Raw genomic sequence first — 25242 nt, 5'->3', positions numbered from 1 at the left:
CGGGTGGGTGCCGTTTACTTAACGAATGTAGGGTTGGGTGAGGCCAGAAACAGGAAATGTGTCCGGAGTGTCTTGTGCTCCCTCTGACCCCACCCCACCGCCCTTCCCCTCGGAAGGATTCTCCACATCTGGGACTCTCCGTGAAGTTGCTGAGCTCCAGGTACCTGACCCCCTTCCCCTCCCAGCACCCTGAATTTGGCTCTCTTTAGAGAGCCTGACTTGTCTTTTCAAAGGAAAAAAACACCCACGTTCAAAGCCACAAGCACAACTATTTGGTGAGCATTTTTTTTAAACCCGTTTCCTGACTGCAGCCAGACTACAGATGGAGAAAATAAACAGTAGCAAATGAATGTTTGCTAAGCCCAGGTTTCTCTTCGGGCTGCCCCCACCCCTCCTGGGGATAGGCGCTTTACCACAAGCTGCTTACACTCATTAGCAAGCCTCTCAGGAATTCTCTTATGTCAGAAGTGTATGACTTGCAAGGGTTTGGGATGGTAAGTAGTCTCTTTTATTAAGTAATTAAATTAGTTCTCTCTTTGCTTCCTTCCTTAGCCCAAGACCAAAGAGATACTTTTTAAAGAGTTAGTTTGTTGAAACCAGGACTTCTGACCCTATTGGCTCTTTAGAGTTGCACATCCTTACAAGTTAATCATTTTAATTTATCCTTGAAAGTGCACAGTTTTCTTTTTTTTTTTTTTTAAAAAGGCTACTGTATCATTCTCAAGTAGTAACTGACAGCAACCTACATGTGGTCGTGATTTGACCTTTTTGCCCCTCAGATCCATTGCTTGGTCTCCAGCCTTCATCCTTTTATGAAGAAAGTGGATACTGTATCAGTGTGGCAGTCCATGCCTATGTATATAGGAGAGAGAAAAATGTGATCTGCTCTTATTAAATCACCAGCCTGCTCTGCTGCTCCCTCCACCCCCTTACTGGGGGGGAAGTGGTCCACGTTTTCTCTCACATCTTCTCCTGTGTCTTACAGTGTTTCAGTGGATACTTGATGGAAGTTTAAGCTGACCAAGTCATTTGTAACATACTGTTGAAGCACAAACTCTGTGAATTGTACAGTCCCAAGCTTCTGGCTGCTTCTACTGTTCCTTTGTTAAGCACGTGCCTTACAGTGAAAAGTTCATGTGAATGTGTTACACACTCAATCATGGTGGTCAGTACACCCCTCTGCCCTTCCTTCCAGTATATACCTCTCTGTCCTTCATGTACAAAGAAAAAAGCACCAACAAAATGACTTGCAGTACCGTACAACTGATGTGTTTTACAAGCATAAGTTTCTTTGAAAAATACAAAACACATGTTGAACCTCCATTCCCCCCTTTTGCCCTGTGTTGGTACCGTACAAATAAGGGCCCTTTACCATTCCTCACATGTAGTCCCTGCCCCATCCACAAGTCTATTACAAAGAACTCACTTTTGGGGGGGAATAGGAACCACTGTCCAGATTCGAGTTGAGTTGGCCACTGCCCTCCTGTCTTCCTTCTGCTCCCCACCTTTGTGGCTTCATAACCTCTTTGGTCTGCCCTGCAGTCAGGGATCATGTGTCCTTGATCTCAGTGGCTGAGAGGGAGAGCCTAGTGTGACCACACAGCTCGGCATTATGACATAGCCATAGAAGCCAAAGCCAAGATGTCTGAAGCACCCACAGGGAGCACATGTTTCAGAAAATCATTCCTCCTAGGACCCAACTAAAGGGAATTGAACTTGTTTTAAGTTAATGTTGTTTCCTTTCCAGTGTGAAATCCACCCCCACTCCCAAAGAGGCCACTGGCCAAGAATAGCTACCAGCAGCTTTCCATTACTGTTTGAAATGAGAGACCTTTCAGCAAAGGCTTGGTGCTTGGGTCAGTGGAAAAGGATGCTCATTTTCTTTTAAAGTTTTTGGTTTTTTTTAGATAGACCATATTGTATAATGCATATTCTAAAGAGAAACAGTTTTTAAAGAAATAGTTGAAACTGTTTCACTTTTATTTAAGTCTTCTCTGAATACAGGGTACATTTTGGACTTTCCTCCCCCACCCCCTCCACTCCTAATACAGACCAGTAACAATATGTATCCTTTTAGTTTAAAAGGAAAATGAAATTTAATCCAGCAAAGCAAACAAAAAGTTTAATCTTAAACATTGGGTCGTACTTTTCTTAAATTATCTTTGCTACAGTATCACTTTTTAAAAAAAATAACTGATGTACTCAGTATAGTTCAAAATAAAAATTCCTGGATGTTGCAAAAAAGAAAAAGGGGCTATTTAGGGAATCCTTGTCAGCACATCTAGTAAATGACACATTTAAAATGGTAGAAGAATTTTGTTTCATAGCTTGCCTTCTAAAGTAATTTTTGCATGCAACCAGTTAAAAGGAATGTGTCCAAGTGTTACAAAGGTTTTTTTTTTTTCCCAGTCTAAGGAAAAAGTATCAGGACTTAGTAGTACACATTAACAAAAACCTCCCAACAGAAAAAATGTTAAGAGATGCAGGAGCCAGGATCCTCTTAAAAATCAGTTGCTTTCTCAAATAGAGTGTTTTTAAAATGCATATCCTGACCTTGATCTCACAAACAGTGGGATGGAACTGAGTAGTTTTATATTTTATATTCTTCAAACCCCCCCCAGGATTCCATAGAAGCAGCTGTTTGGAGATAGTCCCTTCCTCTTCTGCTTTTTTTTCCCTCTAGCTAGAAATGTTCCTCTCGAAGGACAGTGAGTATGCTCCTTTTGCTCCTGAGAATTAGAGTTTGGCTGTTTCCTGGTTTGCAAGGTTAGAATAAACATTTGATTATAAGTATGAGAGAAGGTTTCTAGATTTGTTGGTGTGGGAAGTTCTTTCTTGTGCCATGTTTGTTTATTTTCAGGCAAAGTGTCCTGGTTCTTGCTTCCTCCCCCCCTCCTGTGACATAGGAAAAATAGTTACTTTGGGGGTGCCCTTCTTTGTAATAAGTAATACTTCTGTGTTATATGGTGGTTGGAACCATTGAAGCATCATACAGTAAAGAGGTTTAGATGATGTTTTCCATAGCAGAGTACATGCCAAGTCCCAAAAAAACCATACTATGATCTGTATCTGTTTCTAACCAAAAGATTTTAATGGTCTGTTAATTTGAAGTTACAAGGGATAAAATTCCAGTAATATAAGAATGTATAAGACTTTATAGTTTTCTGTTATAGTTCTGTTGATCATGTTACCCTGGAAAATGAGGCCATTGGACTGGATGCTCTCCGGAGTCCTTTCAGGATTTGTTAAATTTAGTGTGAATGAGTACATTTTCATCCAGATAGATGGCTGGCATCTAGTTGGACATGATGCTTGACTTCCCAAGTGTTGGGATGACTTGTAATATGGCTTGTGGTTGGTCTTTGCTAGCCCTTTGAATATCACTTTGCCATAGCTCTCTCTTTTTGGAATGATGGCTAAATTGATGTGGATTGAAGTGATGTAGGCCGCTATGTTTATAGTTCAGAGTTGGTAGGTGAAAACCATTTTCACATAACAATGAAATATGATCAATAGAATGATCTTCTAAACTTTTTCTTGTGAAAGAGGCATTAGACACGTCCTGTTTTCTTTTGGGAGACAGAATGAGGGCCATTCCTTATCATGGAGCATTTGTAGAGGGGAATTGGACTACGTGTTCTGAGGCCTAACACTGATCTGGGACTCTTGCATTCTTATAGGCTACTGCATTTATTGGGACTAGTCCTGGCAGAGATATTTGCAGAGAAGCTAGCTTGTGTTTTAGTTCTTTAATGACTCCAGTTGTTTTAAATTGTGATTCGCATGAATTGGGTGTTGGGGTTTCATATATTCTAGAAGACTTGAGGCATCTTTGGTCTGTCTTATTTTTTGACCCTATACTACTCTCTTAAACTGTGTCAGTGACTGAGATTTTTACTAAATCCTCAGTAACATCTCTGGAATGAGGAAATTGAGGCAAAAGTTGGTCATTGGTCACAGTTGCAGACCATGTGGAAGTTGGAGTGTTCGACTCTGGTACTGTTTGTTCTGCTAACCTGGCTCTGTGACTTGGGGCTCATTAGCTTGTGATTTACCCTCTCAGTCTCAATTTCTTTATATATTACAGTGAGTGGCTTGAAAGATATTTTTTTGCTCTGAGGTTTCATTGTTTGTGTGTGTGTCCGGGCTTGTCCCCCCTTTTTGAGAGGAGCTGCAGGCATCCTCATACCCCTAGTTCTGGACCTTTAAAAGAAGAGAGCCCATCAGGCCAGAGCTTCCTACCTCGCTACCCTCTTTTTGCCTCCCTCTTTACAAACCATGCCTAAGCTTTCAGTGTAGCACTTAACAGGAGGTTCAGTGATGGTTTGATGAGGAAATTGATGCTCACTCCTTTTAGATATGTGGGCCTTTGAAACGTATCAGACGGGTTTAAATGTATATCGGAGCCTTAGTCTGAACCTAGTTCAGCACTGACTGTTCAATGTGGGATTAGAATCGCCACCATATTATGATGCTGTGTGAGCCAGGTCACTCCGCAGCCCAGGCCAAAAGTTGTGCCAGGGGCCTGGTAGTTGGAATCATGGAAAAAGTGTCTCCTTGTATAGATTGCAGTTGAACCCAAGACATCTTTAGCTTCCTCTGGGTAATGGTGCGGATTGTCTTCCAGGCTTTTATGGAGATGAGGAGTAGAGCTCTTGGTGGCTAGAGAGAGATCCCTGGAGTTTGTACTTGATCTCTGGCTTTTATATTCCTTAGCCAAAGGGAATTTAGGTCACTCATTAGTAGCTATAGGACTTGCATATGGTCACAGAGCCCTTGGCATTTATTCAGGAGCAAGTGACTGGCCTGTTCCTAAAGTCAGTCAAGCTATTGGTAGCGTTCCAGTCCATTTTCTTCTAAACTGAATTATATCTCCCATGCTAGTGGCTCCCTGCCTGCAGTTACAGGACAGCGCGAGCCAGGGGTTTGTTTTGTGGGCTGTTCCAGCTCATTGTAAGCCCTGTTACTTGGCAGCCTCGAACATAGGAGGTAAATATTTGCTGAATGAATGAAGCCATGCAGCCTCTGAAGGACACCAGCAGAGTACTAACGAGTTCCAGTGGCCAGTTAGTGTGACATTTGTGGGACATTGACAAAGAGTATGTGGAGAAGGGAAATCTTTAGGGAATTTAGAAATCTCGTGTTAGCAGGTGTCACCATAGGAAGAATGCTGGACTCGGTTCTAGTTGCAGTTTTGCCATGTTCTGTGATTTGGGGCAGGTCACTTGGCTAACACTTGGAGAAGAGGATTGCCAAGTTTCCATTCAGATCAAAAGTTTTGTGAATCAGTGAAAGGGAGTTTCCTGGAAGAGTAAAGCAGTATAGCAGCCAACATTTAGTAGGTGCCTACAGTGTGCCAGGTACTGTGAGGTGAAGGACTTCTCTGGTTTGAAAACTGAATTATTGGTGCCTTTCCTCTAAATATTTGGAAATGGGTCCTCCTGGAGGTGATATCTCCTTTATTGTCCTAGATTAGATCCGTCCTGTGGCTTGGATTATCAGAAAGATTAGGGAATTCAGAATTTTTTGTGGATGTGTATTTCAGAGGTTCTGATAGGAAACTAGCTTGGTGAAAATCAGGCATGGTTAGTGAAGGTATTTTTGGGAAGTTAAATATTGCCTTGGAAAAGTTTGCCCAAAGCTATATTTTACTGTCACCCAAATAACCTTTTTAAACATTTAGCCTTGGTAGAGGGAAGACATCCTTTGCCACTAAGTCAGTTGTTGTTTGTTGCCTCCCAAGTTTTCCTGGTAAATCTTATTTTAAGCTGTACCCAGAGCCTAAAAGGGATTCTATCTTTAGAGCCATCCCTGTACAATCCCTGTAAGCTGTTTAGGGCATGATGGACAGACAGGTGAATCTTTACCTTGAACTGAGATTTGAGGCCTGGTTTCTCTCTTCCTCTGGCCTACCTCTGGACAAGTCACCTTGACATTCTCTTTCTTTCCTCTTGTCTTTCATCTGTAAAACAAAGCCAATCATCTTAGAGTAAAATATACCTGGAATTATTATGCTAGGACCTTTGGATTTAACCTTTCTTTCTCTGCCCTCAGTTGCTCCATTCTGTGAAGCTAGAGCTTTCAAAACAGAGTGCTGGCCCTTTTTTTTTATTAGAAGGCCAAATTCCAAATCTCGGACTTTTTACAAACTGTTTCTGTAGCAGTTCTCAGCCCTGTGTGCCATCCTGTGACAGGGTTATTAAGCACCTGCCTGCTCTGCACAGCTGGAGTGGGTGACCGGCAATGGGGCGTTTATGATTATAGCTGAATGCCTTGTATTAGTTTTATTAGCCTACTTGGTCTGTACAGTAGTCTTTTTATTGTTGTTATGCCTTTGGGATGGGAAGGGTGGCTAGTAACTATCCTTGTTTTACATGTGAGAAAACTGATGGCTAGTGGCCCAGTTGCTGACTGGGCCTCCTTACTCTTATTCAGATGCTTTGGTGGACTTCATGGGGTTCAGTCCATTGTTTACCATATCCAAGGGGCTCCAGGATTGTTTACTGAATTGAAAACCAGGCAAGTGAGGCATGAGTGATGCTAGTTGGGGTTTCCTGTTTTTCCTAACACAGTTTCTGCTTGGTATGACAGATCCCCTCCCTATAACTTTCAGAAGTCTCTAGTGTTAGCACATTGCCATGGAAATCATAAGGTGATGTCATAGACGCTGGGCTATGACCACACTTGAGAATTGTCAAAGGGAGGCTAGGCTGTTGCTCTTTTTCTCTTGACTAATGAACCTAGGTAGCAAGGACACAGCAAAACATGTGAAAGACCAAAGGGTTATTTCGAGACTTTTCTGGTCCTGAAAATACGTGAACCAGGTTTACCATGGTGGTGACGTGACTTTACCACTTAGACCCTGCGAATGCCGCCAAGACCTTTGTTAGGAATCTGGCAGAGCCCTCCAGTTATTTTCTAAAAGAAAAGCTTTGTCTAGTCCCACTAATTTCTAGTAAACTTTTTCCTGCAATGTCAGATTTTAGGATTCCAGAGGAACCTAGTTAGGTCTATTGGTTAGTTGCTAAACGTTTGTGAAAACTAGCCTGTCTTTAACTTTCCAGGGCTTGTTCCACTTGGGGTCTTTTTCAATCGTTGAGATACATTCTGAATATCCTGAGTTATTGAACACTGAGAGAACCTCCCTGAGCACGTGGCCAGTTTAGGGTTTGGGCTGCCCATCCCCATAGCCTTGGCCTTCCCACAGCCTAGCTAGCTAGCTGCCTTCTGTCAGTGGCTCTCATGCTCTCCAGGTAACCCCCACCATTGCCATGAACGGTCAGACTTTTCCCAGAGAGCTCTCTACTCATCTGTGCCCTTCTCCTCGGTTTCACAGGATTTGTTATTATTTTGCATGTTTCTTGATTTCATTCTTGCAAGCAATGTCATCTCTTCTTCAGAAATCGTTTATTCCATGACTGCTTTTTCAGGATGCCAGGACTGCTTGTCTCTTAACCATTTTACCAATCATTCCCCCATCCCCTCTCAGGAATGGGAGGGGGATGACACCTTATTGATTTTGTTACCAGAGCTCTTTAAACAGGATGATGGAATGTCCTTGATTTCATCATTACCACTGCAAAGGATTTGACCACATTATTCCTCCTAGAAAAATGAGCTCTGAGCAAGGGAGACTTCCATTTTAGGGTTATCAAAGCAGGCTTTCTTAGGCTACCTGTCTAGTACTTCCGATAGGCAGCAACACACTGATGGTGTTTTGTCCTCTAGCTGTTGGTTGTTCCTAAATAGGGAGAACAGTTGTTGGAGCCCAGTCATGTATGGAGTGCAAGTATTTGTTAAGAATGTCTTGGGTTCTCACTGCAGAGCTCAGGAGGCAGTAGTCCAGCTCTTGACCAGTTGACCCTTGGTTAATTCTCTAGGATGGGTTTGCTGCTCAGGAGATTCAGAAAAAGATCCCTTAATTCTCTTGAGTAGGATGTTTTGGGGAGAGGGCCGTCTGTAATGGAAAGAACACCCAAGTGGAAGTTGGGAAGCTCTGGGTTCTAACCTACTGTAGTACTGTGACTTTGGAAACCCAGCTTTGCATCCCGTCTCTGCTTTATGCTTTTGGGGTCATCTTGGTCCAGTCCCTTTGTCACTGTAGGCCTCACTTGTCAGATGACTGTACAGTGGACGGCTTGGCAAAATGACCCTAAGCCCTGTGAGCCCTGGCCTTAGTCCTAACAAGGTGTGTCATCTTGCCAAACCACTTCCAAGCTGTAGGCTTCTTGTTTCCTAATCTCTAAAGTCAAAAGGCACTTCTGGCTCTGCTTCTCAAAGAAGAGCTATTTGCCAGGTCCTTAGTCCATTGTCTGGCAATAGTGGGTGCTTAATAAATTCTCATTCTCTTCCCTTTTTTGACCCCCTGATGCATAGGAGTTAGGGGGAGGAAGGGGTAGAATTGGCTGTTTGAGGAATCAGCCTTTTCTTGCCTTCCCTCAATGACCTGCTTTGAGATAGGTATGAATACAGCAAGCAAGCACCATGCCTTGTTTTTTGATGGCCAGCTCTGGCTAGCTGAAATTACTGAGTGGTTTCCCCATTATTTTTTCATTGTAAGTTTTAGCAATAGAAGGATACCTTATCAAATCACTGGTGGTAATAAGATTAGTCTCTAAATAGGTGTAGATGAATGGGCCTTTCCTGTGAGATTATTTTGAGCCTTTTTGAGAATTTTCTCTTCCAGCATTCTGCCTTCTGTCCTATTTGCCTTTGTTTTTTGGAGTCCTTCCCCCCACCCGCCATTGTTTTTGGTATCAATTGTGTTCAGTCTTAGAAAATGGCTAGGAGGATCCAAGTAAATGGATACTTGATCATTGAAGAATCATTTAAGAATCCCCTCTTTCATCTCGACACTTTACATATAGTATGTCTTTCATCATTTGTGAGATGATCCGAAGAAGTTAGTTCAGAAAACCTGGTGGGGGATTGAAGAACATGAGGTCATTAGGATTGCTTGGCAGGCTCAGACCCATGGTCCATCAAGCTCAGTGTTCTCCTAATATGGGCTGCAGTGAGAGGTGGAGGGAGCAGAGCTGTGCTCCGTAAATTCAGCCACAGCAAGTTAGGGACGCGCCACCACCCTGGCTTCCCTAATAAATCATTATGGGTCAGTCAGCCATGAATTTATATCAGGTTTTTCTGAACCTGCTCCTTTTTTCCACCTTGGTTTAATGAATGTCCTGGGGCTTTACTACCCAGGGTACAAAGTACAATCTCATTGAACATGAGTGCTCAAGGAACTGATCGCATTTTCAGAGTATGTAGGGTCATCCAGTACAACCCCTTTGGTGGAAAAGCTAGAGTGTTAGGCCAGTGAACAAGGCAGATCAGAGAGATCTTTCTGTCAGGTTCCTGGTCTCCCTCTGACCATCCGCTCTCCTTTATAGAGTACTTCAGATGGAACCAGGCAGGATACTTGACTGAATTCACACCTGACAAAATGGAATTCTAGTCTGCTCAGCCCTGGAAAGCCCTTCCTTGGTTTCCCCCATTAAGGTGTCATCTCCAATTCCTCTCTCAGCCTTTAAGTAGGACCCTTCCAGTGTAAGTGGTGATGTCTGGATTCTGTATCAACTGGTTGTTGTATATTTAACTTGGATTTGTTCCTTATCATTTGCCTTTTTCTCATGGTGACCAAAGACACTCCCTACTCCCCACAATGAAACTTAAGAATTCCAGCTAATTGTCCTTCTTCAGGTCCTTAATATCTTTCTGAAGGCTCGCTCAGTGATCAGAAGGAGCTTCTCTCCCCTCTCTCCCAGGTCTCCAGGTATAGATTTAGACATGCCTTGGGAATCCCTTTAATAAACCATCAGCGCATCGCACATGCAGAGTGATGGTGCTCTCTTGGGTAAGCCTGACACCTGAGCAGAGTCTTTTGCTCTATGGAGCAGCCACTGATGCCTGCCCCTGGTGAAGAGGTTTATGTTTGTCCCGAAGGGATTTGCTCTTAGATGGATTCAATTAGGTTTTCTGTTGAGCTCCCTCTGGGGCAGCAAAGGGCTCCTACAGGGAGCTGCCTTCAGGTGGACCAGTGTACCTGACTAACCATCTCCCCTCCTGGGGGGCTGGGGCAAGTGCCAAGAGGAAGGAGGAAAATGGGCCTCCTTTTTCCAGGGGACCTCATGGGAAAGTCTCTTGCCATATTCTGCCAGGTTCTTCCCTAAGCTGGCATTTTCTGGAGTGGGGATATGGTTCCATTGGTCCACGTGTCTGTCCCTGGCAGAAGTGTGTCCATGTGTGTCTTCCCTGTGAGTCTGCTTTGCCTGGTCCTTTGAAGTGGATTCATTTGTGTTTGGGAGGGCAGTGAACTAGACTCCCCCTTGTGTACTTTGCTACTATGAGGCTAAGCAGAAGTTTTTATCCAGTCAGGTTTAGATTTTGAGGAGCAGTCCTGGGCCCCTAGGAGGAGAATTCCAGACAGGAAGGCGGCAGAGCGGGAGCGTTCTTAGTTACAGGTGTTGTTTGTGGAGACCAGAGGAAAGGCCTTTATAGGTTTCCTCTTGCTTACTCACCTTGCTCATCTCACATTTTTCAGACATACGGTCCCCATTGGAGAAGTACAAAAATGGAGTTGTGGAAATGGTTTTCTGGACCTTAAGTCAAGCTGCTAATAAGGTCTTTGAGAAGAAATCATATTTTCCCCTGCTGGTCCTTGGAATCTTGTTTCATTTCCTTTGGGGCACTTACTGATTAATCAGAATTGGTGGAATTCCTGTAGTCGTAAGCAAATGTTTCTTGGGCCTGTGGTGAAGGAATTTTGAAGCCCATTTTATTTTCTCAGCTCTTGAGTTTGTGTGAGGGTTGTCTGTGGGTAAAGAGGAATATTCCCTGTGGTCTGTCCCTCCCAGTTCCTTCTTTCTCTCCTTGAGGTTCCTGTTTGGAGGTGCTCTTTTTTTGGAGAGCAGTTTCAATTTTCAGAGTAAGAAAGAGTGGTGTGTTTGGTGTAGAAATGGGAGGATTTTGGTATTCAGAGGGTGGAGAGGAACTTAGAGAGGCACAGAGAGTGGTGATATGTGCCAGGTACTGGGTAAGCACTTTACAAATGTTGTCTCATTTGATCCTCATAACAACCCTGCAAAATAAGTGCTCTGAATTTCCCCATTTTACAATTCAGGAAACTGAGGCAGACAGAGGATAAATGACTTGTCTAGGATAAATAAGTGTTTCTGGCTGAGTTTAAGCTCAGAACTTTGTGCTTCCAGATCCACTGTTCAGCCAAACAGAAGATGGGGAGGGAGTAAGATGGGTGGGGCATTGTGTGTCTTTCAGCTTGTCACATTCGAGCATGGTCCCAGAGACTTTAGACTGGAAGTAGATGTGGCCATGTGGTTGAGGCACAAGGTCTGCCCCAGATCTTCAAAACTAGACATTTTGTAGATGCTGCTGCCTCTTTTCTCAATTTCCCACCTCTGTCCTTTGATCCACTCCTCCCAGAGTGAGCACATTTGGGGATTCTCTAGGATTGTGCTTAGTCTAATGGTGGTCTAGACTTTGCTGTTGCTACATGTGTTCAGAATGACAGTGCCAAAAGTGGCAAGCCATTTGTGTAGAGGTGGTGAGGCAGGACAATGACTCTCGATCCCAGACGTCGTCCTAGGGAGAGTTTTATCTCTGTCTCTTACTGGTTTCCTCTCTAGATCTCTTTCTGTCTCTGTCTATAGAGAGAAAGATATCCTGTATCTTTGAGTACAATAGGGACCTCTCTCTTCCCTGTTATATTTTAAATGGCAAAACCAAAACCAGAGCGAAGCCTGGTTACTTGAAAAGCCTTCTCATGTTGGATCTCCCTTGGTTTACAGGGAAGATGGGGAATTGGAGGAAGGAGAACTGGAGGATGATGGGGCCGAGGAGGCCCAGGACTTCTCTGCAGGGCCAGAAAGAAGCCGCCGAGACAAAGGAGAGAAGCATCACAGTGACTCGGATGACGAGAAGGCTCACCGCAGGATGAGACGGAAGAGAAAGAAGGAACGGGAAAAGGAGAAGAGACGTTCCAAGAGGAAGCGGAAATCTAAGCACAAGGTACGCCCCAATCCCCACTCAGGTTCACTCCCCTGCTGTTACTCACTATTAAATCAGCTTGAAATGAATAAACAGACATTTTTTAAGCACCTACTGGGGCACGATACTATGCTTAATCCTGGAGAAGAATTCCAGAAATCCAGACCTTTACACTCTAGTGAGAGTTCAGACTGGGCACCATATAACTGGAATAGAAGTTGGGGAGAGACACAAAGTCCCCTCTGGAATGTTCCTTCCAGCTCCAATGGGCTGGATCAGGGATGACATGGAAGATGTGTGGCATTGGAGCTGGGTCTAACAGGAGACCAGTATTGGAAAGAACAGGAAGCATTCAGGTAATAGTGAGTAGTTCAGTATGGCCAGAACCTAATGAACACAAAGGGAAAATGACTGGGAGAGAAAGTGCAGCCCTCAAAGCCAACTGAATGGAGAGGTTTGTGCAGTGGGGAGATGGGGACACTTTCTGAGCATCAGAGTGATGTGATCCGTTACGTCAGCCAGCAATCATTTATTAAATGTCTACCATGGGCCGGATACTGTATTAGGAAAATTCCTCTGGTGGTGTCAGTACATTGAATATTTGTGTCCTTAAAGGCCTCTTCACTTCGGCATTTCTCAGCTTCAATGTCTAGGCAGCAAGTGATGTCTTGCATTGTATCCTCTCCCTCTCTACTCCCCCTGACACCACCCTAGGACGTGGCCTCTGGGCTGTTGTACTTGTCTTCTGGCTGGTTTTCTTGCCTCTGTTCTCACCAGGACCCATCCATCTTTCATACTCATATCAGAATGTTTTTTTACACACAGAGATGGCTATGTTACTTATCTTCAGTGGCTCCCTATTACTGATTCAAATTCAGATTCCTCTGCTCAGTATTCAAGGCCCCTTGTTTTCATCTGTCCTTTTCAAGCCCCCTGGGCTCCAGCTTGGCAGGACCACGCTCTCTCACTGTGATTGACACCAGGACTGTGCTTGCAAGTCTCTCTCCCTTTGTGTCTTGAAAAGAACCTTTGATGCTAGCTCAAATACCACATCCTCCACAAGGTTCTCTCTGGTAATCTACTCTTCCTGACTGTCGGACTTGAGGCAGCCCTTTGAGATTTCCTAATATTCTTGTAATGTGATGGTGTCAGTTACAGTTTGGGCTTGTCCCCCTTGCTGGGCTTTAAGCCTCGAAAGGACAGTGACCATGCCTTAGATTCTCCACTGGCTAGGAGAATGCTTTGCATGCAGTGAACACACACCAAATATTTGCTGTCGCATTGAATGTAGGAAGAGGCAAAATTAGAGGCCCCGAGATGAATTAATAGCCTTTCTTGAGAGCCCTGAGGGGAAGACATGAAGGCTTGTCTTAAGAAGGGAACGGATGTGATAGACTCTGTAGAGGTAAACATTTCGGGGCGTACAAAGGTAATTCCATTGTGGATAATTCCGTTCCCTCCCATTCCAGTCACAGATCCTTCTTTCTGTAATAAAAACAGTAAATATGCTTCCCTTTTATTCTAGCGACATGCATCTTCCAGCGATGATTTCTCCGATTTCAGCGATGACTCTGATTTCAGCCCCAGTGAGAAAAGCCACCGAAAATATCGAGATTACAGCCCTCCGTATTCATCTGTGAGTACAGTGACAAGATAGATGAGCATTCCAGCAGGGTATTGTTTATACCCCAATGTTCTTGGCTCGGGGAGCAAAGCGCCCCGTTGTGTGTGCTCCCAACAGGGTGAGATTATATTGTGCAGAAGTGTGTGTGGATGTTCTCTTTGGCAGTCTCTCCTTCAAGATTTAGGGATTGATTCTGAAAGTCAACGTGTGGCCTTTGGAACCTAGTTAGAAATTTTTTATGTATTAGAAGTGGAATACCCATCCTGTCATATTTATTATCTTTGAATTTGCCATAAATTTAAGTTACTTTTGGATAGGTTTTTTGCTCCTTAGAAAGGAATTCCCGTTTCTTCTCTCTCCTAACCCTAAGCCAAATCAAATATCTCTTTGAGAATAAGTGGATATCACTGTTCTAGTGTTCTGGAAATGGGTCATCAGAGATTAGGTTTTGACCTTCTAGTGTGGTGTAGTGGAAAGTGCCATAAGTTTGTTGTCGGAGTTAAAATTCCAGCTGTGACACAGACTAGTTGCATCTCCATGAGCCAGGCAGGTCCCTCCACTAAACACTTAGAACCTCAGCCTGCCCTGGCCTAATGAAGACAATGATGATGATAAAACAAATGAACACTTATCCAGGCCTTTTAAGGTTGGCAAAGTCCTTTATATACAGTATCTCATTTAACTTGGATTTAGGAAAACTTGAGTGCAGCTCTTGGTACTGACATGAACTGCATGACTGTAGACAAGCCCCTTAATCTCTGTGAGCCTCAGTTTCCTGCTTTGTAAAATGAAGATGACAATATCTGAAGCCTCTGTCTCCTAGGGTTGTTTCAGGCAGAAAGGAGATAATGCATGTAGAGTACTTCGCACACCTTCAAGTGTTATAAAAAAGTCTGTTCTGTAAAATGGGGATAAGCTTATTTTTTGTCCTGCTTGCTTCCAGAGATCTTTGTTGGGCATGTGAAGTGCGGCTCTCGCACTGAGCATGGGAGGTTGATGCCTTAGCCATCTTTTCACATTCTAAATTGGGATATTGGAAACCTTTTATCAAAGTGCTTGAGGGAAAGGTTTTCTCCGAGTTTTTATTCCCACCTTTCTTCGTATAGTTTTTAAAAATTATACAAAAGCCTTTTCTTTTTTATATTATCAAATTAATCTTTTATCTCTTATAATTTACCCTCAGGTACAACTTGCTAAGAATTTATCTCCTCTTCAGAGTTGAGATAACAACCCTATATCCTCATAATTTTTTATCTTTTTTGCTTTTTACATTTAGATCAGATCCTTTTGGAATTTATTGTGGCATATGGTGTGCAAGGCTTTGTAAATTGGGAAACTGCCATTATGAAGAGGAAATTAAGCCCATGAAAGACTGTAGTTATTTTACTTATTTTGGTATTGTTGGAGTTAGACATGGTTGTTTTTTTAATTTTCAGATCCACATTCTCTTTTTCTTACTCCCGTCCTTCCCTTCATTGAGAAAGCAAGAAAAACTCAACCCCTCTTAGAGATTCCCACATTGGCCATGTCCCTAAGAAGACCTCCATGAGTCCATCCTCTCTCCGTTGAGAGAGGGTTGGCAGGGTGGAATTGTGATTGGTTCTGTGTTGTTCAGAGTGCTGAACAGACTTGGAGCATGTAGCTGCAGAGGGCTGCATAAACATTTCAGGTCCCAGCCATGTCCTGTTGGGTAGACCCTTACCCAAGTGCCTCAGGGGCCATGGGGGCAGTGGCAGAGGAGGCATGGCTGTCACAGTGGGATGAGCCCATGGCCAGGGTTGGAAGGCTCTGCCTGTCAGGCACCGGGTGCCCTGTGATGATGCAGTTACAATAAGTGGGCCAGGCTGCTTCAGCTCATTTTTTCATGTTTTCTTGGGTTCTCTAGTCTCACCAGCAGTATCCTTCATCCCACAATGCCCCTTTGTCAAAGAAGGGCTACTCAAAAATGGAGAGCAAGAATTATAGCATGTACGATGACTATGAGAACGAGCAGTATGGCGAGTATGAAGGGGAAGAGGAGGAGGACCTTGGCAAAGAAGAGTATGATGACTTCACCAAAGAGCTGAACCAATATAGACGGGCCAAGGAAGGCAACAGCCGAGGGCGAGGTGAGCTGCTCCAGAGTGTCACAATCTAGCCTCATTCTTACAGTATAGACCAAGGATCAGCAGCCTTTGTTGGAACCTGGTGCGGGGTCACCCACAGCTCCCTCCTCTGGCCCAGGTGATGTGGGAAGAGGCAGGGATGTCTGCATGGGCCTGACTTCTTTCCCATATTGCCTAACCCTCTCATGCCCCTGCAAATTGAGCCATCTCTTGAAACAAAGAATTAAAAAGGAAGAAAGCCTTTAAGAGAGACCCAGCACACATCAACCAAGTCTGCCACTGTGGGCAGTGCTCCATATCCCCAGCCTTTCTTCTCTGGCTTCTGATTCTGTTCACATCACACAATTTAATCAACCGTCTTGCAGGAGCCAGAGTCAGAGGTAGAGGCTACAGAGGCCGAGGAGGACGTGGAGGATCGAGAGGGAGAGGGATGGGCCGAGGAAACCGGGGAAGAGGCAGAGGCTCTATGGGAGACCATCCAGAGGAGGAAGAAGATTTCTATGAAGAGGAACTGGAAGTATGGGTCACTTTTCTGGGGTTGTTTCTGCTTGTGTGTTGGTGTGTCTTTAGTAGAGAACCCCATTGCTCTTCCACTTCCAACATTCTTTGGTGCTGGAGTTCTACCCACAGCTTTTCTGTGTCATATTTGCTCTGAAACTAACTTGTTTACATCTTAAACATTTAAACATTACATGCTGTTTAAAAAAGGAGTTGGGGTATGGAGATAATGGGCAGGTTCATCCTACAGTGTGTGTGTAGAGACAGAGAGAAAGTACCTGACACTGGGTGTCCTTGTCATTCTGAATTCTAGTTTGGAGAGAATGAGGAGCTGATGGGTGAGGAGGACTACGACGAGTACTCCAAAGACTTGAACCAGTACCGCCGGCCGAAGGACGGCCGAGGGCGAGGTATGTGGTGGTGTCTGAGTGGGGGGGTTGTGGCTGGTGTCAGGTAGAGGAGGTCCAGCCAGCTGCTCCTTGTCTCCCACAGGCTTAAGTCGGGGCCGAGGCCGAGGCTCGAGAGGCAGAGGCAAAGGGATGGGACGAGGACGTGGTCGAGGCGGGAGCAGGGGAGGCCTGAACAAAGGAGGGATGAATGATGATGATGAGTTCTACGATGAGGACATGGGGGTGAGTGGGCTTTGAGGGGATTTCTGGGGGTCCCTGGTCTTGGGTTTGCTGGTGAGAACAGCAGGCAATGCCCCCACCTTGCCCTCTGCCCTGGGGGTGACCTGCTGCCTCTGCACCTTTCTTCTGAGGGGTTTCCCAGTTACCTTGGTGACTCTTTGGTATGTCCAGGAAGGTCACTTGGAATAAACTCTCAGGAGCCAGTCCTAGCATGAAGCTTTCTGAGATATAGGCAGAGCAAGCCCAAGGAGGGGCCAGGGCCTGCTCGCTCCCCCTCCTCTTTGGGTCTCTGGTTCTTTGTCCTCATAGCTTCCCCTCCCCACTGACCTCCTTGTGGCTCTAACAGGATGGTGGTGGCGGTGGCAGCTATCGGAGGAATGACCATGACAAGCCTCACCAGCAGTCAGACAAGAAGGGAAAGGTCATCTGCAAGTACTTTGTGGAAGGCCGATGCACGTGGGTAAGTCAGGGCCCCTCCAAGATGGGTTTGGGGGATGGTAGGGCCAGGCCACACCTAGAGCAATTGGTGCCCTCCTTGGGAAGCCGAGCACAGACCTCAGTCTCGTGCACGCCTACATCCCCAGACTTTGTGTCTTCTAACGTTGGTGTCAGTGGGCCGTGGCGTGTCAACGATGTTGCTTTTAATGTTGGCCAAGGGCCTCCTAAAGGAAAGAATCATCAGGAGCAGGCAGGCCTGGGGTGGAGGGCAGGCAGTGGGCAGGGACACCCCTCACGCTGTGCACGTGGGTGCGCTGTCTTTTTCTGTCCTTCTGCAGGGAGAACATTGCAATTTTAGCCACGATATTGAGCTGCCAAAGAAGCGTGAGCTGTGCAAGTTTTATATCACAGGCTTTTGTGCCAGAGCCGAGAACTGCCCGTACATGCATGATATCCTTTGACCTTTGGCTGTGATAACTCCAGGAAGGAGAGCTTGCTTCTCTCCCCTCTCTCTTCTTCCCTCTCATTCTTGACTGTTTACCAAAACCTGGCCTCACACTTCCCTGCCAGAGGGAGGGATGGATGGACAATGCCTGAGGCTGGGGAGCAGCCCCAGTGTGTGTTCCTCTTTCTTGGGAATGAATGCTCTGCTAGGCAGCCTCTGAATCGCCAGGCAGCTGAACTGAGGGCATGTGGTCACCCAGAAACTCACTGGACTGGAGTCTTCAGGGAGACCCTTTTCTTTTATGACCCACTGTATCCTCCTCTGAGGAAGGTGGTGAACAGGTCAGTCCCCCCCGCCCCGCTTCATGATCTGACATCAGAGGATTTTGCCTTGACCTCTACAAACGTGATTTTCCTTGTAAGCTCTTTCACACAACTGGAAACTGTATCAATGGTGATGACTGCATGTTTTCCCATGACCCCCTCACTGAAGAGACGAGGGAGCTTTTGGACAAGGTAAACATGGGGCGGGAACGACTTTGGAGGCTGGCCAGCTAAGAGGCCAGGCAGACTCTGTGGTCTAGAAGTGGACCCATTGTTGGAATTGAAAACATGGAGTGTAGGCGGTGCTGAGATGTCTTATTTTAGAGGATGGGGTGGCTGGGTTGGGGAGTCAGGCAGGCAGTAAACATTATTAAGCACCTCCTTTGTGCTAGGCACTCTGCTAAGAAAGGCAAAAGTCCCGGCTGTCAAGGAGCTCACAGCCTGATGGGGAAGACAACAGGCTAAGCACCTATGGACACATAAGATTTCTGTGACATAAATTAACACAGGGAAGGCACTGGGACTAAAGGGAGAGCAGGAGCAGGAGTGGGAAAGATTCCCTAGAGATGAAGGGGGGACTGGAGCTGGGACTGAGGAGAAGGGAGAGCCTCTGTTTTGGGCCTGGGGGACAGCTAGACCCAGTAGTTCCCAGCTTGCCCACCCCACCCTCTGTCATCCAGTGACCCTGGCCTCTTCTGTCCATCCACTGGAGTTTATTGAATAGGGGAAATGATGCAGTCAGATCTCATCTTGGAGAGATCATTTTGACAGCTGAGTGGAGGATGGACCAGTGGCAAGGACACTAGTTAGTTGGGGAAGTGGTGAAATGGTGATGAATGTAATGGTGATGAATGTAAATCAGTTTAGAATTAGCTGTTGAAAAAGACCAGAAACTAGCCATTTCATGCAGAATTTCAAGCTGTTAGGGGGGCATAGGCAGGCGTCTGCTGATCTCCCCAGGCTTGGGCAGTCTCTGTGCTTGGCTTGTGTATCCTTGGCACCCTGATAGGAGCGGGGCCAGCTTTGCTTTTCTTTTGTATCCACAGCACTTGGCCCAGTGCCTAGCAAAGGGTTAACAGTAAATATTTGTAAAAGATCAGGTCTTTCTTGCCTCCAGTCTTTATTTGGGTGTGTTTTAGTAGTAAAGACAGACATCTTTGGTAATGGAACTGAAGAGTTCTCATAGAAAGGTCTGTTCTCTAAAATAGTCAGAACCGGCTCCTCAGTTTTACCCACATGATGTAAACGCTACTTTCTGTAGCTCGGACCTACACAACCTGTGGCCCACCAAAGGCCTGCTCTAGGTGATCACTTAGTGCTACAAAATTTGCCAGATATAGCTACTCCTAGCACCACCTGGGCAGCAGAGCGCTTTTGTCTCACTGATGATGTGGATTCACAACTCCTCAAGAAGCTCTGGTGTCATGTTATTTTAGAACAGTGTTTTCTGTTGAGGCAGCAGGCTAGGCACTTATAGGGTGTGTATCCTTCAGCACCTCCAGTAGGGTAGAGCCCCCAGCCACTTCCTGTGTGACCAAGAGACAAACAGTGGCAGTCCCCGCTCCTGGGAGCAGGATTTTACAGAGTAGTACCCTCTAGTGATCTTCCATTTTACAAAAACCTACAGTCCCTGCTCTGGACCCAAAGTAAGTTTGATGAGTGTGGTGGGTCTTGTCTTTTTACTGCAGGAGAACAGAATCAATCTCTTTTATCCTAGATTCACAGTTGAGGAAAAAATTAAACTTTATTAAAAAATGCCTTGTCCCAATAGAAAACTTAACCAAATAGAATATTTAAAGTCAATGGATAGATCTTCAAGGAAAGATCTTCAAAGGGAAAAAAGTAAGCTTAGTTGCTATTTAAAAGGAAACTTACTTATTTTAAAGTTATTTTTATTTGTTTTGTTAAATATTTCCTAATTACATGTAAGAAAATCTAACAATTACTTTTAAAAAAAATTTTGAGCTCCAAATTCTTTCCCTTCCTTCCCTTCCTCCTTGAGAAGGCAAACAGTTTGATATTGATTACATGTGTGAGGTCATTTGCAAAAGAAAACACAAATGAAATAAAACAATAAAAATAGAGTTTAAAAAAGTATGCTTCAGTTTACGTTCAGAGTTCATCAGTTCTGTCCCTGGCATCTTTCATCTTGGGTTTTCTAGAATTTAGAAGGAAATTTAAATTCAAAAGAAGGTAACTGGGAAGTAGGCCATTCATGCCTTACCTAGAAAAGGTTAGCTTTCCCAAACCAAGAGCAGTACTGGCGGGCCTCCCTGCTGTTCCCTTTGTCCTGGGATTCTCCTCCCTATGTATATCTGCCTACAGAAGCCCTCCCTTCCTTGAATGACCCTCTTAGAGGCCACTACTATTAAATCTGCTCCTGAGCTCCAATTCTGCTTCCCAGTTTGGTTATTGGGCATTCTCCTTTAGATTCAACATGTCTGAAATAGTGTTCATTCCTTTTCTCCCCATGTCCTTCCATCTTTGGAACTGCCTCCTTCTGACTGGGGCCGTCGCTGTCCTTGAGTCACCTAAACTCATAACCTGAGAACCATTCCATAGTCTTTACTCTTCCCTTGCTCATCATCTAAAAAAAGTTTTCAAATCTTGTCATTTAAAAAAATTAATTTAATTTTTTAAATTAAAAATCTATTTTCTATCCCTTCTCTCTCTCCTCTCCTTTGGGAAAAAAAAAGAAAAATGAACTCTTGTAACAAATATGAATAGTCAAAACCAATTCCCAAATTATTTTAAAAATAATAAAATAAATGTCTCAATCTGTATACCTTTTGTCTATCACATTTCTTCTAAGAGATGGGTAGCATTCTTTATCATGGATCCTCTGAAACTGTGGTTGGTCATTGTACTCATTAGAGTTATTAAGTCTTTCCAAGTTGTCTTTACGACTGTTGGTATTGTATAAATGGTTCTCTTGGTTCTGCTACTTCATGCCATTTCAGTTGATATAAATCTTCCGAGGTTCCAAATTTCAGTCCATTCATATGTTCCAGTTTGCTTAGCCAGTCCCCAGTTGATGGATACCCTCTTAGTTTCCAGGTCTATAACATTATAAAGCAAAACCAAAAACAACTACAATAAATATTTTTCTCTACATCTGTCCTTTTCTTTTTTCTTTGATCCTTGAGGTATAGGTCTAGTTAGTGATACTGTTGGGTCAAAGGGTGTACACAGTTCACTGACTTTTGGGCATTATTTTCCAGAATGACTGTACCAATTCACACTTCCCTCAACCCTGGGATCCTGGGGCGGCATTGTCCCCATCCATACTTGGGTCTAGGTTGTGGCTTTGGGTTCACTTTCATACCACTCATACTGAATGAGCTCATTGACCCCATCAGCAAAAGTGGGATTTGTGTGCTTGTTTTCCCATAGCTGCTCTAACGTTCATCATTTCCCGTTTTGTTATCTTTGTCAATTTGATGGATGTAAGGTGGGACCATAGAGTTGCTTTATTTCAAGTTTCTCTAGTTTGTGATTTGGAGCATTTTTTCATTTGCTGCTAAGTAGCATGGATTTCTTCTTTAGGAAATTGCCTATTCTTGTCCTTTGACTATCCATTAGGGAATGGCTCTTATAAATTTGAATCATTTCCCTGTTTATTTTATACTAAAGAAACCTTTATCAGAGAAACTTATTGCGAAGATTTTTTTGTGGTTCCCCACTTCCCTTCCAATTTTAGCTATGTTGGTTTTGTTTGTTCAAAACTTTTAAAGTTTATGCAGTCAGTATTCATTTAATTTTTTGTGTGTGATCTTTTTCATCATTATCCATGCATCGGAAAAGTCATTTCTTACCTACTTTGTTTATGATGTCACCCTTTATTGCTAAGTTATACCATATAAGTTATATTATTTGGAACTTCTCTTGGTATGTGGTGTGAGATGTTGGTTTACATCTAGTTTCTGTCAGATTGCTTTCTGGTTTTTGTAACAGTTTTTTCTCAAATAGTGAGTTCTTTGTACCCTACTAGCTGGAATCTTTGAATTTAAAACATTGGGGCGCTAGGTTTCTGCTTCTGTGTGGTCTGTACCAATGATGAATAATAATAACAATAGTTTGTCATCATTATATTTAATAGTTAACAAATCATTTATTACTTGAATTATATGGAATAATATATGATAAATCATGATAATTATATTTATCATCATAATTCTAATTATGATCATGATAACAATTATTAATCAAACATTAGGCCTCTAGGTTTGTTTGCTTCTGTATGTTCTATACCTAATCTATTCTACTGATCGACTTCTTGGTTTTTTAGGCGGTTCCCAGTCGTTTTGGTGATCACTACTTTGTAGTCTATTTGATACTCTTGGGGTCCTTTTCCTTCCCACATTTTTTTTTATTATTTCCCTTTTTGTTCCTCTAGATGAATTTTGTTATCACCTTTTCAAGTTCTTGAATTCTGGTTGATTGGCACAGCACTGAATAAGTAAATTAATTAGTTAATATTTTCACTTTTATTGTGTTGGCTCAGTCTACCCTTGAACAATGAATATTTTTCTAGTTGTTTATGTCTGTCTTTATTTTTGTAAGGAGCATTTTGTAGTTGTATTCATATAGTTCTTGTGGGACTCTTGGCAGGTAGACTTGTAAGTATTTGATACATTTTGAATTTATTTTAAATGCAATTTTCTCTTCCATTGTCTTCCTGTTTGTTTTTGTTGATAATTTACAGAAATGCTGATGATTTATGTGGAATTATTTTCTCCTTGCAAGTTTGCTGAAGGGATCATTTCAAATCTTATGCTTCTGCCTCCGCAGCACATCAGCCAGCCATCCCTTTCAGACCCTTGTCACTTCTTGCCTGAGCTATTCCTGTAGCCTCCTAATTGGGCTTCCTGTGGCAGGCCTCTCTCCTTGATTCCTAGCCATTGTCTCTCACTCTGCTTGTGTTTTCCACCCACCAAGAAAAGTATTTAGCGTTTCCTGTGTGTATATTTTGTGTTCACTTATAGGAGTATGTGTTGTTTCCCATGGTAGAGGGCAGGAACAGGTTGGTTTTGTCTTTGTATCCCCTTTAGCACCTAATAGTGCCTGGCACCCTGCTTGGTGGACCATACCAGCCCAAGGAGATCTCCAGAATCGTTTGGCAAGAGGGGAGAGGAGCCAAAGACCAAGCTTGCCTTCAAGGCCAAGCAAAGGCCCCCCGCTTGGTCACTGAAGGGTTTTAGCTGGAGGGCCCAGGCGGAGCCTGGCATGAGCAAGGCCCTGCATTCTCCCCAGTTCCCCAGTCTGAGCCTCTCATGTCTGCCTTTTGGGCTCCCGGGGCCCCAGTTAGCTTGGCACAAGGGGCTTCCGTGACTTGTCTGGTAGCTCTTTATTCACTTAGCACAGCTTTCCTTTCTCCACAGTTCTGGTCTTTTCTCCCCTAGGTCAGGGCCATGTCTCTGATGTTGGAATGAGTTTTTTGGGCCTGGGGTCTCTTGACCAAGTTCAGGTTTTACCTCAAGAAAATATTATTGCTATGGTGCTACCTCTGCCCTCCCCCAGGCCTTTGCCCTCCAATTCTACCCTTATGCCCAGTTTCCATCTCTCCTTGGTAGATGTTAGCTGACGATGCAGAAGCAGGTGCAGAAGATGAGAAGGAAGTGGAAGAATTGAAAAAGCAGGGCATCAACCCTCTGCCCAAGCCTCCCCCAGGAGTCGGTCTCCTGCCCACTCCACCACGTCCTCCTGTCCCCCCTGCTCCAACGTCTCCTAACGGCAGGCCCATGCCTGGAGGCCCCCCGCCCCCACCCCCGCCCCCACCTCCTGGGCCCCCCCAGATGCCCATGCCCATGCCATCGCACGAGCCCCTCTCTCCTCAGCAGCTTCAGCAGCAACAGGACATGTACAACAAGAAGATCCCCTCACTGTTTGAGATTGTTGTTCGGCCCACGGGGCAGTTGGCTGAGAAGCTGGGGGTGAGGTGAGTGTTGAGCTGGAGGCAGGCTGTGGGGGAAGTGAGAGCTCTGGGTGGAGGGCAGAGCCTCCTTGACCTCAAAGAGACCTAGAATGATGTAGGAAGTTAGTAGAATCAAAATCCCATTTTGTGTTTTCTTTTAGACACCCTGCTCCACCTCCCCCCAGATTCCCTGGGCCTGGGGGGCCCCCAGGGCCAATGGGGCCTGGGCCCAACATGGGACCCCCAGGGCCCATGCCAGGACCAATGCATCCTGACATGCATCCTGACATGCACCCGGACATGCATCCTGACATGCACCCGGACATGCATCCCGACATGCACCCGGATATGCACCCAGACATGCACCCGGACTTGCCAATGGGTCCTGGGATGAATCCTGGCCCCCCCATGGGCCCTGGGGGCCCACCAATGATGCCCTTTGGTCCTGGAGACTCCCCACATTCCGGAATGATGCCTCCTGTTCCACCAGCCCAGAACTTCTATGAAAACTTTTACCAGCAGCAGGAAGGCATGGAGATGGACCCTGGACTAATGGGGGAGGCAGGTACGTGCTTTCCTGGGATGGGGGTTGGCAGCTGGGCTCTGGGGAAACCTGCAAGAGAGGATTCCATTTGGTTTGAATCATTGGGAAGGGACACTTAACATCTACTAACAAACTCAAGAAGAGCTGAGGGGTGATTGCACATTGGAGCCTTTCCCTTGCATGTCTCCATTCCAGTTCTTACAGTAACTTCTCTAAGATAATAATGGCATTTTTCTGTGCATCGATTCAGGTTTGTGCCTCTTGTGGTCTGCAGGCTTGGGGCTTTGCTTTCACTTCCATTCCTTGTCTCTTCTCCATGAAAAACTCTTCCTTGTTTGCTCGATGGTTAATACACAGGCCAGCTGCTTGGCTCCGAGGCTGCTGCAGGTTCTGTCTGTGGGTGGCACTTCTCACCCTTCCTTCAGCAAGGGAGCGAGGATTTAGTTAAGTCACTCCCCAGAAATGACTGACGCAACACACTCATCACGGGTGGTGTGGCCACACTTATTAGGAGGACGGTAGCCGCCCCTGAACAACAGCCATCTACTCTGTTTTCTTTAAAACAATCTGCTTATTCTCAGCACTTTCCTTATACAATGCAGAGATAGAACTCTTAGAGTAAAAAAAGCATATATACATATATATATGTATATATATGTATATATATATGAAGTTGCACTATTTCAGTCTTAAATGTGAAATGTATATTGTTTTTAACA

At 44.6% G+C, this 25242-nt stretch overlaps 1 protein-coding gene and 1 long non-coding RNA gene across 13 annotated transcripts in view; one reads left to right on the top strand and one right to left on the bottom strand.

The window, feature by feature from the left end:
- Nucleotides 1–25242, top strand: part of ZC3H4 (zinc finger CCCH-type containing 4) — a 56034-nt gene that overhangs the window by 1006 nt on the left and 29786 nt on the right. For 11 of the 12 annotated variants that reach the window (XR_011966877.1, XR_011966879.1, XR_011966878.1 and 8 more), the window contains exons 2-12: nucleotides 11805–12024; nucleotides 13529–13639; nucleotides 15513–15735; nucleotides 16098–16249; nucleotides 16544–16640; nucleotides 16723–16862; nucleotides 17206–17319; nucleotides 17636–17747; nucleotides 18148–18257; nucleotides 23639–24003; nucleotides 24141–24544. Coding sequence is in view for 9 of the 12 variants with exons in the window: in XM_072608102.1 (XP_072464203.1) it covers nucleotides 11805–12024; nucleotides 13529–13639; nucleotides 15513–15735; nucleotides 16098–16249; nucleotides 16544–16640; nucleotides 16723–16862; nucleotides 17206–17319; nucleotides 17636–17747; nucleotides 18148–18257; nucleotides 23639–24003; nucleotides 24141–24544 (2048 nt within the window). In the remaining 3 variants the exon portion in view is untranslated. Of the gene's footprint in view, nucleotides 1–850; nucleotides 1166–1747; nucleotides 1857–11804; nucleotides 12025–13528; nucleotides 13640–15512; nucleotides 15736–16097; nucleotides 16250–16543; nucleotides 16641–16722; nucleotides 16863–17205; nucleotides 17320–17635; nucleotides 17748–18147; nucleotides 18258–23638; nucleotides 24004–24140; nucleotides 24545–25242 lie in introns of those variants that run through there. The other variant, XM_072608107.1, reaches the window with a different exon arrangement.
- On the bottom strand, nucleotides 680–1547 carry LOC140503809 (uncharacterized). Its single transcript, XR_011966883.1, has 2 exons — nucleotides 1427–1547; nucleotides 680–852 (listed from the first exon to the last, which is right to left on the bottom strand). It is a non-coding gene; the product is annotated as an uncharacterized lncRNA (long non-coding RNA).

The sequence above is a fragment of the Notamacropus eugenii genome, chromosome 5, assembly GCF_028372415.1.
Source record: "Notamacropus eugenii isolate mMacEug1 chromosome 5, mMacEug1.pri_v2, whole genome shotgun sequence".
Lineage (NCBI taxonomy): Eukaryota > Metazoa > Chordata > Mammalia > Diprotodontia > Macropodidae > Notamacropus > Notamacropus eugenii.
Note: the sequence above shows the minus strand (reverse complement) of the source record. Positions and strands in the feature narration are given on the sequence as shown.